The sequence below is a fragment of the Achroia grisella genome, unplaced genomic scaffold, assembly GCF_030625045.1.
Source record: "Achroia grisella isolate CSIRO2021 unplaced genomic scaffold, CSIRO_AGI_Agris_v1 utg853, whole genome shotgun sequence".
Classification (NCBI taxonomy): domain Eukaryota; kingdom Metazoa; phylum Arthropoda; class Insecta; order Lepidoptera; family Pyralidae; genus Achroia; species Achroia grisella.
Window position 1 is genome coordinate 2,499,343 of NW_026713043.1, and position 18,611 is coordinate 2,517,953.

General features: G+C 37.2%; 1 protein-coding gene across 1 annotated transcript in view; it reads left to right on the forward strand.

Moving 5' to 3' along the window:
* The window catches only part of LOC131852477 (dynein axonemal heavy chain 3), a 73,039-nt gene that overhangs the window by 16,350 nt on the left and 38,078 nt on the right, over window positions 1-18,611 (forward strand). The window contains exons 16-33 of the mRNA XM_059203142.1: window positions 323-515; window positions 1,078-1,304; window positions 1,912-2,089; window positions 2,507-2,769; window positions 3,220-3,421; window positions 3,859-4,029; window positions 6,054-6,201; window positions 6,706-6,904; window positions 7,607-7,775; window positions 8,172-8,365; window positions 8,995-9,123; window positions 9,851-10,052; window positions 10,775-10,927; window positions 11,822-12,045; window positions 13,076-13,244; window positions 14,400-14,505; window positions 15,773-15,942; window positions 17,745-17,859. Of these exons, the coding sequence (XP_059059125.1) occupies window positions 323-515; window positions 1,078-1,304; window positions 1,912-2,089; window positions 2,507-2,769; window positions 3,220-3,421; window positions 3,859-4,029; window positions 6,054-6,201; window positions 6,706-6,904; window positions 7,607-7,775; window positions 8,172-8,365; window positions 8,995-9,123; window positions 9,851-10,052; window positions 10,775-10,927; window positions 11,822-12,045; window positions 13,076-13,244; window positions 14,400-14,505; window positions 15,773-15,942; window positions 17,745-17,859 (3,212 nt within the window). The remainder of the gene's footprint in view (window positions 1-322; window positions 516-1,077; window positions 1,305-1,911; window positions 2,090-2,506; window positions 2,770-3,219; window positions 3,422-3,858; window positions 4,030-6,053; window positions 6,202-6,705; window positions 6,905-7,606; window positions 7,776-8,171; window positions 8,366-8,994; window positions 9,124-9,850; window positions 10,053-10,774; window positions 10,928-11,821; window positions 12,046-13,075; window positions 13,245-14,399; window positions 14,506-15,772; window positions 15,943-17,744; window positions 17,860-18,611) is intronic.

An 18,611-nucleotide genomic window follows, 5' to 3' on the forward strand; every position in this document is an offset into this window, starting at 1 on the left:
CCCAAACCACTGGACGGATCGAGCTGAAATTTGGCATGCAGGTAGATGTAATGACGTAGGCATCCGCTAAGAAAGGATTTTGATTAATTCTACCCCCAAGGGGATAAAATAGGGGATGGAAGTTTGTATGAAACTTTGTCAATTTTAAACCGATCGGGCTAAGACTTTGCATGTATAAAGCTACTATGACGTAGGCATTCCCTAAGAAAGGATTTTGATAAATTCCACCGCTAAGGGGATAAATTAACGCGAGCGAAGCCGCGGGCAAAAGCTAGTTTTAGATAAATTGAAAAGTTAATTTATTATTGTCATGTTTATCAAGGTACCACGGTCCGTTTCTTGGATTGGATGCGGAGCAAATAGCAGAGGATGTGGAAGCGTGGTGGAAGTTGCTGTACAAGCTCGGCAAGCAGCTGTACGAGTATCCTGGAGCGAAGCGCATCGCCGACATGGTGCGGAACAAGGTGGAGAAGTTCAAGGTTCTGCTGCCAGTACTCTGCGCCATATGCAATAAGGTATGTGACTAGGAAATGCTTTTTTAACATGTCTTTTATATTATCTTTGATTCTGTTTATTACATGTTTGTGTATAGCTGTACCGGATGACTTGCCGTTAGGAGAAAATTAGGCCACATACGCTATATAAAGCAACTAGCTACTCGCCCTGGCTTCGCACGGGTGTACGTATTATATATAAATCTTTCTCTTGAATCACTCTATCTATTAAAAAAACCGCTTCAAAATACGCATTAAGGCAATTAAATAGGTGCCAACACAAAATATATTTGGACAATTGAAATAATTCAATTTAGCAATATATAGTAAGCAATACAGAGATTTGTATGCGGTGGGAAGAATGGCTACTGCTTAAAAATATACGGGAAAATTTAGTTTTTTTTTCCACGCAACCGGCCGTGTTCAAAATATTATAGTCTTAAAATGATATATTCTTTTATTAAAACCTAATTATGTTGTCAGAACTAGTACTAGTAGTAGTAGTATGTCTAGTACCTATCCTAGATATGCAGGATTCAAAGTAATCTTGGAATTATATGCTAATACTACAGTAACTGTACAGGGTATGCGCGACCGTCACTGGGCGCAGATCAGCGAACTAGTAGGAGTTGAGGTGGTGCACGGCCCGGAGACGACACTGGCCGACATGGTGGAGCAGGGCGTCCATGTGTACGGCGCGCAGCTGGAGGAGATCGAGCAGTACGCCTCCAAGGAGTACGCGCTAGAGAAGTCGCTCAACAAGATGAAGGACGAGTGGGTCGGAATCAAATTCGAAGTGGTAGCCTACAGGTAACGTAGACTTACATATCCAAAAATGTTACTGGTCGCTGTCTGTACAGATAGTCGGAAGATATGTAGGAAAATCTATTTTTGGGAGATTTATCAACGTAATGGTGTCATAAACAATAATTGTTACAATTTCTGTCTGTCTCGTAGGCTCTGTGAGTTTCTTAGCGCTTGTGTCAGAAATTGCTTAACCGATTTACCTGCGGTTTGGCCGATCTGCACTAACGTAGTTTTGTAAGATAAACTTAAAATTTTGGATGTTAAATATATTATTAAAGCTCCACGTTTGGTGATCGGTGATAGTGATCGTAATACTTGTTATGCCCACATTTCGCTGAGAACATTTAGAATAAGTGTTTCCTGGTTTAAGTTGATTTTTAAATATTTCCTATCATTATCTGGACTTAAAGTAAGGGTCGTAAATACTTTATTTGTTTTGTCATTAAATTTCAGGACTGATATAATAATAACTAGATACGAGTTCATTTATGACCCAGCACCAACAATGTGTGGATGAATTTCGTTTTTGCGCGAACTTATTTGAATTACAACAGGATTCAACATGAAAGTAATTACTGGTTGTATGTGTGTACATATGATGAGTTTGCAGAGACACCGGTGTGGGCATCCTGACTGGTTTGGATGAGGTTCAACAGCAGCTGGACGACCACATCCTCAAGTCGCAGACGATGCGAGGCTCGCCGTACGTGAAGGCGTTTGAGACGGATATGGCCGCCTGGGAGGAGAAATTAATCAGCATGCAAGATATACTCGACCAGTGGCTTCAAGTTTGTGATCTTAGCTATTCATTGTTGACAGCATTTTAGTTACACTTTTTTAATCGACTCAATGGAAAACCACTTCCTGAGGCATATATGTTCCTTAGTGGGTGGAGGATCCATCACGATCTTACATTACTTTTATATATGTATGCAGGATCATCATAACAATCTTAAAGTTTAATGTGAAACAGTTTTATTGTTTAAGAAGCTTTAGGGTTTTAAAAACTCATTTTAAAGGGTTTGGTTTCTTTACAGATCCCTTAAAAACCCTTTGGTCCTAAAACTTTTCAAAAAGTTTTTTTAAGTTATAATTAGTGTAATGACCCTATATAACATTTTGATCAATGTTAATTATTCAGTCCATTATTATATTGACTAAAAATGACGTCGCGAAATTTTCTTCTATAATATAATTTATTTTAGTGCCAAGCAACATGGATGTATCTGGAGCCGATATTCTCATCGGAAGATATAATGCGTCAAATGCCAACGGAAGCGAGGAACTTCCGGGATGTGGACAAGGAATGGCGGACCATCATGACGGCTACCCAGAAGGACCCGATGGTGCTGAGGGCCACAGACTTTCCGGGGCTGCTAAAGAAGCTGAAGTACAGCAACGCATTGCTGGATGATATACAGAGAGGATTGAATGACTATTTGGAGAAGAAGAGGTTGTTCTTCCCGAGGTTAGTCAAGTTATTCAACCTATACTTATAATAATTATAGAACCTGCACCTTTCTGAAAATTTCCTTTACATATTGAAATGTAGAATATCCTAGATGGAGATACTATGTAAATTGCTATACATGAATGAATTCGGTACAGCCCTGAATTGAACAATTGCAAATAATATTGAGTTGGGTTCTTTTCCTGTGTGAATATAATAAAACTTAACTATTAGTAGGTAATACGAGAGATGAGCATTATTTAAAGTAATATCTTCCGTAGGTAAAAATTAGACATACACGCGTATAAATTGTCAAATTTCCTTAGTAGACAGATAGATGACAAATAAAACCTTTATCGCCAGATTCCAGATACACAAAATAATACAAAAACATACAAATTTGGCGATCGGAACTGCCTTAGCTGTTGCTGATATAATAATACAACAATTATTTTCATCATTTATTAGATTCTTCTTCTTATCCAATGATGAACTTCTTGAGATTCTCTCTGAGACGAAAGACCCGATGCGTGTACAGCCACATCTAAAGAAGTGCTTTGAAGGAATTTACACGCTGGAGTTCAATGCTGCGAAGGAAATCGTGGGAATGGCTTCCGCTGAGGGCGAAGTCATCAAACTGTCCAGCACCATACAGCCGGCTGATGCTAAGGTAAGGCAGATGCTAAGATAAGGCTAAGGTAAGGCAATTACACGCATAACGCATAGAGGAAACATCAATTGGTCTATATATATATTGACGGCTTTGGTGGTTTAGCGGATTAGCACACCGCTTTACTTCCGATGGTCGAGGATTCGATTCCTCGCATGGTGCATTTAAATTAAGTGCTAATGTTTGTTTAAGTTATGAAAACTGAACATCTGAAATAAATATATAGATAGTTTTATTTTGTAAACACATACATAATATACATAGAAAACACCCAGACCGATACAAACAAACATACTCATGAATACAAATGTTTGTACCGTGTGTGGAATCGAACCCGCGACCATCGAAAGTAATGCGGGGTGCTTAAATGCTAATCCACCAATGCTTTTAATTTATAATACATATAAAGGTTCTCAACTTCGATATTTATGGCCCAGGGCATGGTGGAACGGTGGCTACAGCAATTGGAACAGCAGATGATTGTGAGTCTGCGAGATGTGGCTACGGAGGCAGTTGGTGCATATCCGAGCAGCAAACGCGAGGAGTGGGTCCTTATCTGGCCTGGGCAGGTCGTGCAGGCCGGCTCGTGCGTGCAGTATACAGCAGAAGTACGTATTATGGGACACAGTTACCTGGATACTCCAATACTGAAAATCAGCGCTGTAGTGACACACTGCGGCACCAGCTGAGTGGAAGCCTTTTCAGCATAGACGATTGTTAGTATTTAAGTTTTCTTTTTTACTCTGTACTCTTTTTTATGCTGAATAAATGATTATTATTATTATTATTAAGATAATTGTATCAGCTATATTTGCAATTAATTAAGGCTAGTAAATAACTGCCTAACTAAACTAGTAAATTACTTATATATTAACTGCCCTTACACGACACATTCTTTCTCGCACGACAAGTTATTTAGCGCGGGAAAGTTAGCGCACGCAAACTAAATATTGTCTATTAGCTGCCTTTATACGAAGATTCTTTCACGTGTGACAAGGAAAGCGTGTTTTTTAGAGCGGGATAGCCAGCGCGCGCAAAATAAATATTGTCTATTAGTTGTCTTTATAGATTCTTTCACGTGTGACAAGGAGGGCGTGTTTTTTAGAGCGGGATAGCCAGCGCGCGCAAACTAAATATTGTCTTTTAGCTGCCTTTATACGAAGATTCTTTCACGTGTGACAAGGAGAGCGTGTTTTTTTAGAGCGGGATAGCCAGCGCGCGCAAAATAAATATTGTCTTTTAGCTGCCTTTATACGAAGATTCTTTCACGTGTGACAAGGAGAGCGTGTTTTTTAGAGCGGGATAGCCAGCGCGCGCAAAATAAATATTGTCTTTTAGCTGCCTTTATACGAAGATTCTTTCACGTGTGACAAGGAGAGCGTGTTTTTTTAGAGCGGGATAGCCAGCGCGCGCAAAATAAATATTGTCTTTTAGCTGCCTTTATACGAAGATTCTTTCACGTGTGACAAGGAGGGCGTGTTTTTTAGAGCGGGATAGCCAGCGCGCGCAAAATAAATATTGTTTTTTAGCTGCCTTTATACGAAAATTCTTTCACGTGAGACAAGGAGAGCGTGTTTTTTAGAGCGGGATAGCCAGCGCGCGCAAACTAAATATTGTCTTTTAGCTGCCTTTATACGAAGATTCTTTCACGTGTGACAAGGAAAGCGTGTTTTTTAGAGCGGGATAGCCAGCGCGCGCAAAATAAATATTGTTTTTTAGCTGCCTTTATACGAAGATTCTTTCACGTGAGACAAGGAGAGCGTGTTTTTTAGAGCGGGATAGCCAGCGCGCGCAAAATAAAAATTGTCTTTTAGCTGCCTTTATACGAAGATTCTTTCACGTGTGACAAGGAAAGCGTGTTTTTTAGAGCGGGATAGCCAGCGCGCGCAAAATAAATATTGTCTTTTAGCTGCCTTTATACGAAGATTCTTTCACGTGTGACAAGGAGGGCGTGTTTTTTAGAGCGGGATAGCCAGCGCGCGCAAAATAAATATTGTCTTTTAGCTGCCTTTATACGAAGATTCTTTCACGTGTGACAAGGAGAGCGTGTTTTTTAGAGCGGGATAGCCAGCGCGCGCAAAATAAATATTGTTTTTTAGCTGCCTTTACCAATACATTCTTTCACGCGCAACCAGGAGAGCGCGCGATCGTGATTGCATTTAACGATTTTTTGTGATCACTCTTTCGCGCGTAATATTCGCATACGTTTCAATTTACTTCACTTTCTTTTAAAGTTGTATTTATTATTTCACAGATTTTATTTTCCAAATATAAGTTTAATATTTATAAATTATCAATAACTCTGTAATTATATTTTTGCTCCATAGTCAGTTGTCCGCAATTTTGTAATGATAATTCATTATTACTAAAAAGCGATAAAGCACGCACGATTGATGAACGCGGGAATGCGTTCACTGTCGGCCTGCGCGGTCTTTCTCGTTCTATTGGTTCTTCATTTACATGCACATTTTTTCCTGCGTGAAATTCTATTCGCCCCTGAAAGAGAGTACTTGTAAAGGCAGTTAATGGTGAACATAGGCTAACCTTACCTTAAACAAAAACGTTAAACACGTTGAAATTTAAAGCATTTATTGGCAGGGAGCGAATGATTTTTATTGACATATATTTTAAGGCTATAGAAGCGATCGAAACGAACAGTCTGCCTGCTCTGGTGGAGCGCAGCACGAAGCAGATAACGGGGCTGGTGTACCTGGTGCAGGGCGAACTGGACCCTGGCAATAGGATCACGATCGAAGCTCTCATTGTTTTGGACGTACACGGTAAACTCTCGCAGGGACTGGAAAGGGCATATAAATTTAATAATAATAATAATATTCTTGGACAATTCACACAACACCATCTAGTCACAATCTAAGCAGAGCCTGTTATGGGTACTAGACAACTAATATAATTATGAGATTTAGTGAGAGCAAGTAATAGCTTTTACTTCTATCTGCAAGCTTCTATTTATTAAGCCATTGTATTCTATTTTTTTCATTTTATTTCCTCCTTTGTTTTTCCCGCTTTATTTCTCTCTCTTTTTCCCTCTCGCACGTATACATGTTTCTTTTTCACGCACTATACTGCTGGTCTTTGCAGCTTCACCGAACGATAGACGAGTGCAGATGGCTCTCCAAACCCGCGGAAGGACTTATGGAGCGGCTGAAGGCCTACTTCCGCCTGACGGATACAACGTTAGTCTGAAGTTCACCGCTAGGTGTTCGAACCTCGGGGATTGATCGGACGAGAGGGCGTACATCTAATAATTTCGAGTACTTTCATAGGTCGATCAATATTGGAAGAGATGGCCAACAAACACGTGTCCGATATTACGGACTTCAACTGGATATCGCAGCTGCGGTACTACCTGCGCGGCGACCGCATCGTCTGTTCAATGATCACTACAGACGTGGACTACGGGTTCGAGTACCTGGGCAACACCGGCCGACTTGTAGCCACGCCGCTCACTGACAGATGTTTCAGGTCTCATTACTATTTACTGTAACACACTTTAAACGTCATCGTCCGAGAGATTACTTTAAATTACATAATGGATTTATATTATGTATCTACATAATAATACGTTAAGCAAAAACTTTGTACTTTTTTTACAAAAATATTATAAATACTATCATTATTCTATGTATACAAATTATAATTAAATAAAATATGTGTCTTCACGGTTGTATTTTAACTGATTTTTAATATATATAGACCAACCAATTGCATAATTTCAAAACATTTTATATGAAAGCTCAGAAACTAACGATTTTTAAGTGAAAAATACATTAAATCAATAAAAGAAACATTACACATACTAACATATATTTGACACACACACGCATATACACTTTTGTTATTCCTGGTTCAAAACTCTTTTAGATTTTTAATTATGGTCGAATTTGGACCTCTGGGTGGCCACTAGTTTTGTTTAATTCCACTACTATTAGTATGCCAAAATGCCATGCCATAACCTGACCTACTGGAAACGTTACGACATTCTCTATTGGTATCAAATTCCAACCGTTATTGAGTCTACACGTACCTATATTGCGAAGAAGAAAGTCGTAACGCTTCCGCTTTATTGATTGATTATCTTTTGATAGTAAAAATGTCAATGATGAAATCACGTGCATGAATATACTGTAGTTCTTTATTTTCACTTTAACTCTGCCACTCCTTTAGGACCCTCATGAGTGCCTTAAAGCTGAATTTGGGCGGTGCGCCGGAAGGTCCAGCCGGCACCGGTAAAACGGAAACCACTAAAGACCTCGCGAAAGCGGTCGCTAAGAAGTGTGTGGTCTTCAATTGTTCAGACGGGTTGGATTACAAAGCGCTTGGGAAATTTTTCAAGGTATATACTTTATGAAATAGGTATATATCTTAATCATCATTATCACCATCACCACGACCACCACCATCACTATCGCCATCACCACCATTATCATCATAACCATCATCATCACCATCGCCACAGTCACCATCATCATCATTTAAGCCTGTATCTATACAATGATGGACATGGCGATTCCCAATGCCTTCTGCTATGTGTATTTCCGCCTTCTGCATCCATCCATTCCCGGCCACCTCGATGTCATCAGTCCCTGTACGTGGCTTCCATTCCATAATATAATAAATTCATGGAAACATATTGTTTTTGTAGCAGTGGCGTGAAATATTATTATTATTATTCGAGGTACCCACGCAGAGGTCAAATCGGTAATGCAGTAATGAAACAATGATATTACAGGGTTTGGCTCAATCTGGGGCATGGGCATGCTTTGACGAGTTCAACCGGATAGACCTGGAAGTTCTCTCGGTGGTGGCCCAGCAGATCCTCTCCATCCAACTGGCGATACTCCGCCGGGAAAAGCGGTTCGTGTTCGAAGGCACGGAGATCAGCCTCAACCCGACCTGTTCCGTCTTCATCACAATGAATCCAGGGTGAGGGAGGATTGGCACTTATTTCTTAATAATGATATAGTAAATTTTATTAATCATACATATTTTTTGGGTTGTTATTAGAGGATCCCGGTCGATTTTTCTAATCCCGGGATTTCGGGATTATCTACAATTAATCCCTGGAATGTATTGGTAATAGAAAGTGGTAACAAAAAGACAGTAAATCATATCGAAATCAACTTCTTAATTAAACTTTTAGTTAAATCTTGAAATAACAAATCTCGGTCATATTTTAGTCGTCGAAGTTTCGAGTCTCGAGTTTTTCGAAAAACTCGTAGACTTGAAGTTACAATGGGAGCCCCATATTTCTAAATTAGCCAATAGACTCAGTTCTGCTGCATACGCAATTAGAAGATTTAGGCAACAAAATTTAAATCCAAACTGTTTGTCATTTAGAATTCGTTTTGATTGAGGAATTTAACTAACCGCTTCTAGAAGATGCGTTCTAAAAGTTTGGAAGAAGCTGGTAAAAGTCATATTGGAGGGTTATTAGTCGTATCATCTTTATATTTCCCGTAACGTTTGGTCGGTCAGCTAGTAATTATATATATATATAAATATATATATATATAAAAGTTATACAACCTTAACACCATATTTCTTTAAACCAGATACGCAGGCCGTACCGAATTGCCTGACAACCTAAAGGTACTGTTCCGTACTGTCGCTATGATGGTGCCTGACTACGCGATGATTGGCGAGATCACGCTTTACTCCAACGGGTTCGTCAGCGCTGGACCGTGAGTATACTATAATAGAAATAGAAATAATATTTATACAAAAATAACTTAATATAAGCACTTTTCTTTATACTATGTTAAACACCAATATTACCCACTCAATACCACCTATACCTCTTTTGGGTTGACTGAAAGAGATCTCTTCTAGGGATAAGTTCAGCTTTGCTCACATTGTCTCTAAATTATAATAATATGTATATATATATGTATGTATTATCTATGCAATAAAGAACATATATATGCTGTGAGTTGCAGCTGGCCTTTACAGCTTCACCAAACGATAGGTGGAGGACTTATGGGGCGGCTGAAGGCCAATTCTTGCCTGACGGTTTGACTTTAGTCTGAGGGCACCGCTAGAAGTTCGAACCTTGGCTCAGGCCCTCGTAATTTCGATTACCGTTTGAATTGTATTATTTGTTCTAGCGTGCTATAGTCAGCTGCCTATTTTTTATGTCCAATATATATGTTTGACTACGATTTGATAGCAATTTGAACCGGCACGAAATGGCAGATTTTTTTTACATGTTAGCAAAGGTTAGCAAATCTTCAACCCAACCTCCGAACCCCAGCTGACTTCCACTAAATTTTAAACTCCATTTTTCTCAAGGATCTTAGAAGTTTTCGATCGCAAGAAAATAATTGACAAACAAAGTCTTTGGTTCGATGATTATTAAATCTATGAAATAAAAATAAAGATATATGTTTTATTTCTTAACCGGGAACATAGACTGGCGCGTAAGATAGTGCAAGCATACAAGCTGTGCTCGGAGCAGCTGTCGTCGCAGAATCATTATGACTACGGGATGCGCGCGGTGAAGTCTGTCCTACTCGCCTCCGGAGCCCTAAAGAAGAACTATCCGGAGAAGGACGAGGCTCAGCTCGTGCTACGGGCCATCATTGACGTCAACATGCCCAAGTTCCTTTCCCAGGTCTGAACGCTATATTTGTTTATTGAACGCAACGTACTGAAGAGATTACAGCATGGCCTTTTCATGGTATATTAAAGTTTCTTAAGGAAAGGCAACGCGTACGTGACACACCTGGTGTTTCTTTCAGGCGTCCATAGGCTACGATAACCGTTTACCATCAGATAGGACGCCTACGTAGGCGTCCTATCATCTATGATATATATGATATACATCTATATAGTCCTATCCTATCGAGAATTTAATAATAAACGGTGGTAAAGGACGTGCTTTACCACCGTTTATTATTAAATAAAATGAGTTATAACTGTATTGCATTGCATATTTATCTATATTTAGAATTAATGTATGACATTATATAATATCATATACTATATGTATTATATATATTATATATTATATATTTATTTCATATATATTATATAATATTTATTAGTAACTTTGTGATTGCTTTTTGACATAACTACCCCACAACGCTTTCTGTATACCTAAAGGTTAGCTGGTGGAGTATGGCATACGGCATTAAGCTCGCCTTTGTATAAGTTATATTGTGCATTAAAGAATAAAATATATTTGTTGTGTATTGTATTTTACTTGACTAATGTAATTGTATATCTGTTTTTATATTTGTTCTTAATATTACAGTGCCACAGTATGTGTGCCTTTAACGTGAATAAATTTTTATCTATCTATTCAAACAGGACGATAATTTTTTTCTCGTCCAGGATGTGCCTCTGTTCGCGGGTATCTACTCGGACTTGTTTCCCGGCGTGGAGATCCCCCAGCCGGATCGGGCCGAGCTGCTGCGCTGCATAGTCAAGGATCTGGAGAAACGGAACCTCCAGCCCACGGAGTGGTACCTCGAGAAGATCATACAAGTTAGATGATAATTATATACATATATAATATCCAATAATACAGGCTCGTTTGAAAAGAATAAGAGCTGAGTTGCTTGTTAATTTTTCTTAGCTTGAAATTATTCCGAATTCCGATTTGACACATCATAAGAGTCTGTAATAGACCTACATGACTAAAGAAATTTGTTTGATTTGATTTGATCCCTAGACAATTCACTTGTGTTATATGGGTATTAGACAGCTGATATAAATATATAATATATGTATTTATATATCAGCTGTCTGTTTTTGTAAATACAAACATATATAAAATAACACAAACCAATATGATTATACTGAAATCTTAGTACCGTGCGAGGAACCAAAACCACGATCATCGGAAGTAAAGCGGTGCTCAAACTATATAGATCATTACGTATTACTATGTAATATTATATTATCTGTGGTATTACCCTCGACTTCAGTAAGTACAAGATAATCTGTCTAGGTGTTTTAATATAGTTAAATCGGTTCAGCCGTTCTCGAGTTTTAGCGAGACTAACGAACAGCAATTCATCTTATATATAAAATTCTCGTGTCACAGTTTTCGTTCCCATACTCCTCCGAAACGGCTTGACCGATTCTCATGAAATTTTGTGAGCGTATTGAGTAGGTCTGAGAATCGGCCAACATCTATTTTTTGTCCCCCTAAATGTTAGGGGTAGTCCACCCCTAATTTTTTATTTTATTTTAAGGCAAAACAACGTTTGCCGGGACAGCTAGTTTTTATATATATAGATATAAAGCCACTGACAGGCAAATAACACCAAATTAGTTAATTAAAAACAAATAACAACAAATTAATTGTTTTAATGCCTGATATAAAGGCAACAAAAATAAAGATTTAAAAAAATGTTATTATTGTAACCCTGCCAGATCTATGAAATGATGTTGGTCCGTCATGGGTTCATGGTCGTGGGTCCACCCATGGGAGGCAAGACCCAGGCCTACCAGTCGCTGGCGGACTCCCTGCGCGCGCTGCAGCTCATGAAACCTCCTCCAAGGCATAAGGAGTTCGGAGCCGTGTACAGGATCTTGAACCCGAAGGCAATCACTATGGGTCAACTGTACGGGTGCTTCGATCCGGCCTCTCATGAATGGTGAGCAAAAACTCTATACTCAGTACATAAGAATTGGGGGAAAGGGCATTATGGGGCATTATACTCATGACTCCATTACTAGCAATGTACCATGTCAGATGGACCTCCACGCGGTTTCCCCTGGAAACAATCGTGATAAACGTTCCTGGTGAATTTGTCACGATGGGCTAACTGACCTGACCTCATATTCATCTTATTATCCTCCACTGGGGCCCAGCCAACGTAAACGTTTAGCGCAGGCGGGTGCACCATTCCATTTATTATCCATAAAGAAATATAAGAATTATGGGCACCTGGAAACATCATGGTAAATTGCCATTTGCCAAGTTAAGGTAACTCACTGACTTCATGCTCATTTTATCACCTTCCACTGGTGCTCCGCCAGCGCAAACCGTTACCGCAAGCGGGTGGACCATATTTTTTTATAGACAAAAAAAAATACCTAAGAATTGGGTGGAAGGTGATTGTTTTATGTGAATTAATCACCCCATATCTAACAATTTACCATGACAGGTTAATCTTCATACGGACTACCTGTACTATAATGTTAAATGCGTGGTGAATTTGTCACGATGGGCTGACTGACTTGACCTCATACTCATCTTATCACCCTCCACTGGTGCCCCTCCAGCATATACCATTAGCGCAGGTGGGTGCACCATTCCATTATCATCAGTTTTCAAAAATAGATAAGAATTATGGCGTTACGGTTTACGATTATCAACAATGTGTGTACGAGGATCCCCTGGAAACCACCGTGAAAAAATTCTGTTGAATTTGGATGGGCTAACTGACCTAATTAGACCTAATGATTTTTAATTAAAGTCGTTTCCACTTGTTTCACAAAAATTTAAAGACTGGTTCTTTAAATAAAGCGCGTTTAAGTAGTGAAGTTGTCCAGGGTTAATATTATTATATCGAACCCTCGACCATCAGAAGCATAGCGGTGTGCTAAACCACTAGACTACCGAGACTCATAATTCAAAGTCACATGAGACACAACATTTACTAACATTTGCGACTGGGGCAGGTCGGACGGCGTTCTGGCGATCGCGTTCCGCGAGTACGCGATGTCGATGACTCGTGATCGCAAGTGGATCCTGTTCGACGGGCCCGTGGACGCGGTGTGGATAGAGAACATGAACACCGTACTCGACGACAACAAGAAGCTGTGCCTCATGAGCGGGGAGATCATACAGGCGAGACAGTCATACACACCCCAGAGTAGAGTAGGGTACGGTAGAGTAGGGTAGAATAAAGAAAAATAGATTACAGTAAAGTAGGGTAGAGTAGAGTAGAATAAAGTAAGATAGAGTAGAATAAGGTAGAGTAGAGTAGTGTACAGTACAGTAGGGTAGAGTGGGGGTAGGTAGAGATTGAATTTTTCATTTGAATTATAGTAGTAGAGTAGAATGCAATATAACATAAATTTTCTGTTGTATTGCATTTATTCAAATAAAGTTAAATTTAAGAACTTTTGAAAAGTCATGCTTATTTTTTTAATCTAATCCTCATTCGGAAAGCTTTCTCATTACAAATGTAAAAAAATGATATATTTTTATTTAGTAATAAGAGGTATGGTAGCAGACAACTTTGAACGAGGTCTGAGCAACACACAAGTTTTTTGCTCATTCTTCTTGAATTGTGTTACAGACAGATTAAAACATATCATGACGGTTTAGAAGTGCTTATATTAGTTTTACAACTATTACTTATTTATTTAATTCTACTAGCTGACTCCGTTCCGCCTCAGAATTAAAATTGAAGTTTAGTAACGCAATAAATTTCTGAACGAACCCTGTTTGACAGATACGAACAGTTTGCATGGGAAAATAAAATTGTTTATATTATTTTCTATGCAATTTCTTTATATTTGATAATCGTTTAAACCTTTCCTGGACTTCCACGAATAAATCAAAACTAAAATTAGCCAAATCGGTTCAGCCGTTCTTGAGTTTTAGCGATACTAACGAACAGCATTTCATTTTTATATATGTAGATTACTAAAATAAATAAGTAATATTTGTAATCATCATCATCATTGCCTTGCCTTTATCCCATTATTTGGGGTCGGCGCAGTATGTCATTCTCTTCCACTGATCTCTATCAGTCGTCATATCTAAACATACTCTTCTTTTATTCATATCATCTTTCACACAATCCATCCATCTTTTCTTAGGACGTCCCCTCCCTTTATAAGTAATATTTGTAATGTTTCTGATATTTAATTACTCTTATCTGCCCGGAAATATAAGGGGCCTAAAAAGTAGGTACACAAAGAATTGGTACCTACTTTTTAGGCCCCTAGAAAACACCTAGAATTTTGACTTTGACTGGAATATGTTTAATTACAGATGACAAATAAAATGAACTTAATCTTCGAGCCGGCAGACTTGGAGTTCGCGTCTCCGGCGACGGTATCGCGCTGCGGCATGATATATATGGAGCCGGAACAACTAGGTAAGTCATTAGCTGCTTTTATATGACAATTAGTAGAGTCCTGGACACCATATATGTATATTATTAAGGCCATATACAGGAATATGTATATAACTCAATTTGTACCACGAATTGAATGCGTTATTTTTGAAAATATAGAAATGAATGAAGCATACCTACATACTGTAATTAAAACAGTAAAAAAAATCTCAGGACAATTCAAACAGCGCCATCTAGATACAAGTTAAGCTTGCTAAAGCTTGTGTACTAGATAACTGATAAATATATAGATATACATCTTAGCAAAAAATATTTTTATAAATTTAATAATATTTCCTCGGTGGTCTAACGGCTTAATACACCGCTTTACTTCCGATCATCGCGGGTTCGATTCCTCGCATGCACAAATATTTATATTCATGAGTATAATTGTTTGTATCTGTCTGGGTGTTTTCTGTGTATAATATTTATACATTTACAAAAAAATATCTATGGATATGTATCAGTTATCTAGTACCCATAACACAAGCTTTAGCTAGCTTAACTTGGGTCTAGATGGCGCTCTGTTAATTGTCCTGAGATTATTTTAATAAGTAATAATTGTGCATGTTTTAAAATATTGTTAACATACAACTTATTTTACAATTCATTGTGTATTCTTTTTCTTTCTCTTCGTTTCTAGCTATTATATATATTTGCCTAATTTGAAAGATTGTGACAAAATATTAATAGATAAAGTCTGTTTTTTTATATAAATTTTAGTTTTTATAAATAAGAAGAAAATACTGAAATTTAATGTAACTATACTTATTTTGAATATACAGTCTCTTCCTTTCTAATTGTTTCTTTAATTTGAAAAATGCGACAAAACACTAATAGTCCAAGTGTTTTTAGAGTTTAATATAAACAAGAGGAACATATTATATATCTATACATATAAATAAAAACTATTCGTAATATTTTAACCGTTTTTTACTAAAAGCATATGAATATAAATACGGTACATACACCAAATTAACATTTTTTACAATTTTTGTCTGTATGTCTGTCGGTCTGTTTGTTCAGGCTAATCTCTGAAATAGCTGCACCGATTTTGACGGGACTTTTTTGGCAGGTAGCTGACGTAATAAGGAGTAACTTAAGCTACTTTTGTTTTAGAAATATAAAGTTAAATTCGTTCGCGTGGACGAATACGCGGGAACAGCTAGTTCTACTATATATATATATATATATATATATATATATATATGTGCTATATATATATTAGACGTTATATTCAAACAAAAAGGTTGGCGCGCCTTTCTCGCGTCGTACAACGCGCATTTGAGCAAGAAGCTGATTCCTGAGCAGTTCGAGCTCATCCAAGAGCTGATCGATTGGCTGGTGCCACCGATCTTCGAGTTCCTGCAGCTGCGGTGTCAGCATTTCGTTCATGTTGGAGAGATACACCAGTTTTACGTGAGTATCATGAGTAGTACAAATTCAAATTCAAAATATCTTTATTCATGTAGGTCTATTACAGACTCTTATGATATGTCAAATCTACCGTCAGTTCGGAATGATTTCGACATGAAAAGAACTGACAAGAATATTTATTAGTTTAGGGGACCCCTTAGAGGCGACTATTGCTGAGGATATGAAATTCAAATTCAAATTCAAATTCAAAAATCATTTATTCATGTAGGACATTTTAGCCGCTTATGAACGTCAAGTTTTACATTATAATTTTTTTCCCTACCGTCCAGTTCGGTATACAGATCCAATTGAGAAGAACTGGCAAGAAACTCAATTGAATTACTTTTTTTTTAAATCCAGTTTATTTACAATGCATAGGTATTTATATAGGTGTCTATGTCTAACATTAAATGAAAATCCCGAACATGAAAACTATTGCCATGCACGCTCGTCATTCAAGTAATAGAAATAGAAATAGAAATAGAAATAATCTTTATTCAAATAAACTCATTACAAGCACTTTTGAATAGTCATATTTTGATTCTACCACTCATTCGGAATGCAGATTCATCACAAGAAGAATGAGCAAGAAACTTGTGTGTTGCTCTTTTTAATAGATGTTTTTTTTTATATAAATAATTACAGTATAACAAGTAAGAGGCATGCGATAATCAACATAGAAGTCGCTACGCACTCATTATTAATTTATTATCTTATGGTAATAATTTTATTTATTTATTTACATCATACTAGGTGAGATGTTTAGATATATCTTTAGTTTTGTATTATACTAGCTTACTCGATATCATTTAATATCGTATCTATTATCTTATCTGTGGTTTAGGAGAGACCAACACCTTAGAGGCGAATATTGCTGATGATATGAATTAATGTTTAATAACGAATTACGTTCAGACGGTCGGTGATGGATTTTTTAAAAACCACTTCCAAAAAACAGCAATATTCATAATATTAATACTAGATTTCAATACAAACTTGCTGTCCCCGAGTATCGTTTAGAAAAAGTTAATAGATCTTTTATGGGAATAGGTATAAAAATTTACAATAAGATACCAAAGGATATGTTGGAATTACCCTTAAATAAATTCAAAACATCTGTTAAATCATATTTACTGAGCAAGTCCTATTACACACTAAACGATTACTTGAATGACGAGTGTGCATGGCAATAGTTGTTCATGCACTGAATTTTCATTTAATGTTAGACACAGACACCTATATAAAAATACATTGTAAATAAACTGACTTTAAAACAAAAATGAATTCAATTGAGTTTCTTGCCAGTTCTTCTCAATTGGATCTATATACCGAACTGGACGGTAGGGAAAAAATAAAATTATAATGTAAAAATTTGACGTTCATAAGCGGCTAAAATGTCCTACATGAATAAATGATTTTTGAATTTTTAAAAGCCAAAGAATGTTCAGTCACGTTATTTATTTAAATCTAAATTACAATTAATAATCTCGATTGATTCGACTTATAACTAAATTAACCTATTCGATTTCGCGACTAAATCTAGAGTGACCGTGCCTTCCTTTGTTCTCGTACTTCTTGGATACCGTTCTTTTGAGTCATCAACTGTTGGAAAGTATTGGCACATATTTTCAAGAACAATCTAATCTAACCTAAATCTAACTATATTGACTGAGTGACTGATTGTGTAACAAGTAGGTAGTTGTATGGACATAGGGGGTTTGTATCCGTAAGAAACGTTTAACAAAACTGTCAACAAAAAAAACATATATGTACCATTTTGATCACAAAGTTTCATATCACCACAGTCGTTCACTCGTCTGTTCACGTGCCTGCTGGAAGGCGAGTCGCAGTTCAGCACGGTGTGGTTGCAGTGTACCTTCGTATTCGCTCTCCTCTGGGGCCTCTGCGCGACCATCAATGGTAATTATAGAATTTGATCTTGGTCTAGTGGTTAGCAAGCTGCCTTACAGTCTGAAGGTCGTGAGTTAGATTTCTACACAATGTTATCCTTTGAATAAATCTAAATTTCTTTTAATTTTTTTATTTTATATGTTCACTCACGCAAATTTTATTTCCCAAGGACACGTTCTTTGGGAAATAAAATTTATGAAATAAAAAAATAATATTAATAGAAATTGCAATGTATGCATGAATCATACGCGTCAGTGTCCGCGCAAGTGAGTGAACATATAAAATAATTAAAAGAAATGTATAGTGTATGGTAATTAAATTGTTCAACAATCTTCCAAAGGAGATTAGAGAATTGAGATCTCGTATATTGTTTATTTATTTATTTAATTAAGACAATATAAACTTACAGCTAATTGCCAACACGTTTATATTTTAAAACTATTTATACTACTTAAAATTATACGATGATAAAAATATTCTTATTTTAGTAATTATAGAAGGCAAGGCTTCTGTATAAACGTCAGCATCTTGGACCTTACCTAAAAATAAATTTAATAATTGCAATGCTCTCATAGTGGGAGAATTGCTAGCGTGGCTTGTGTACCGACGCGGTTGCAAACAGTCGGACACGACGACTGGTGACACTTCTCACGTAATTCGGTGGGATTCGATTTAAACGCACTAAAAAATTGACTGTCACTTGGTATTTTTTTTTATACCACATAGGTGGTAGACAAGCATCCTATCTGATGATAAACTGT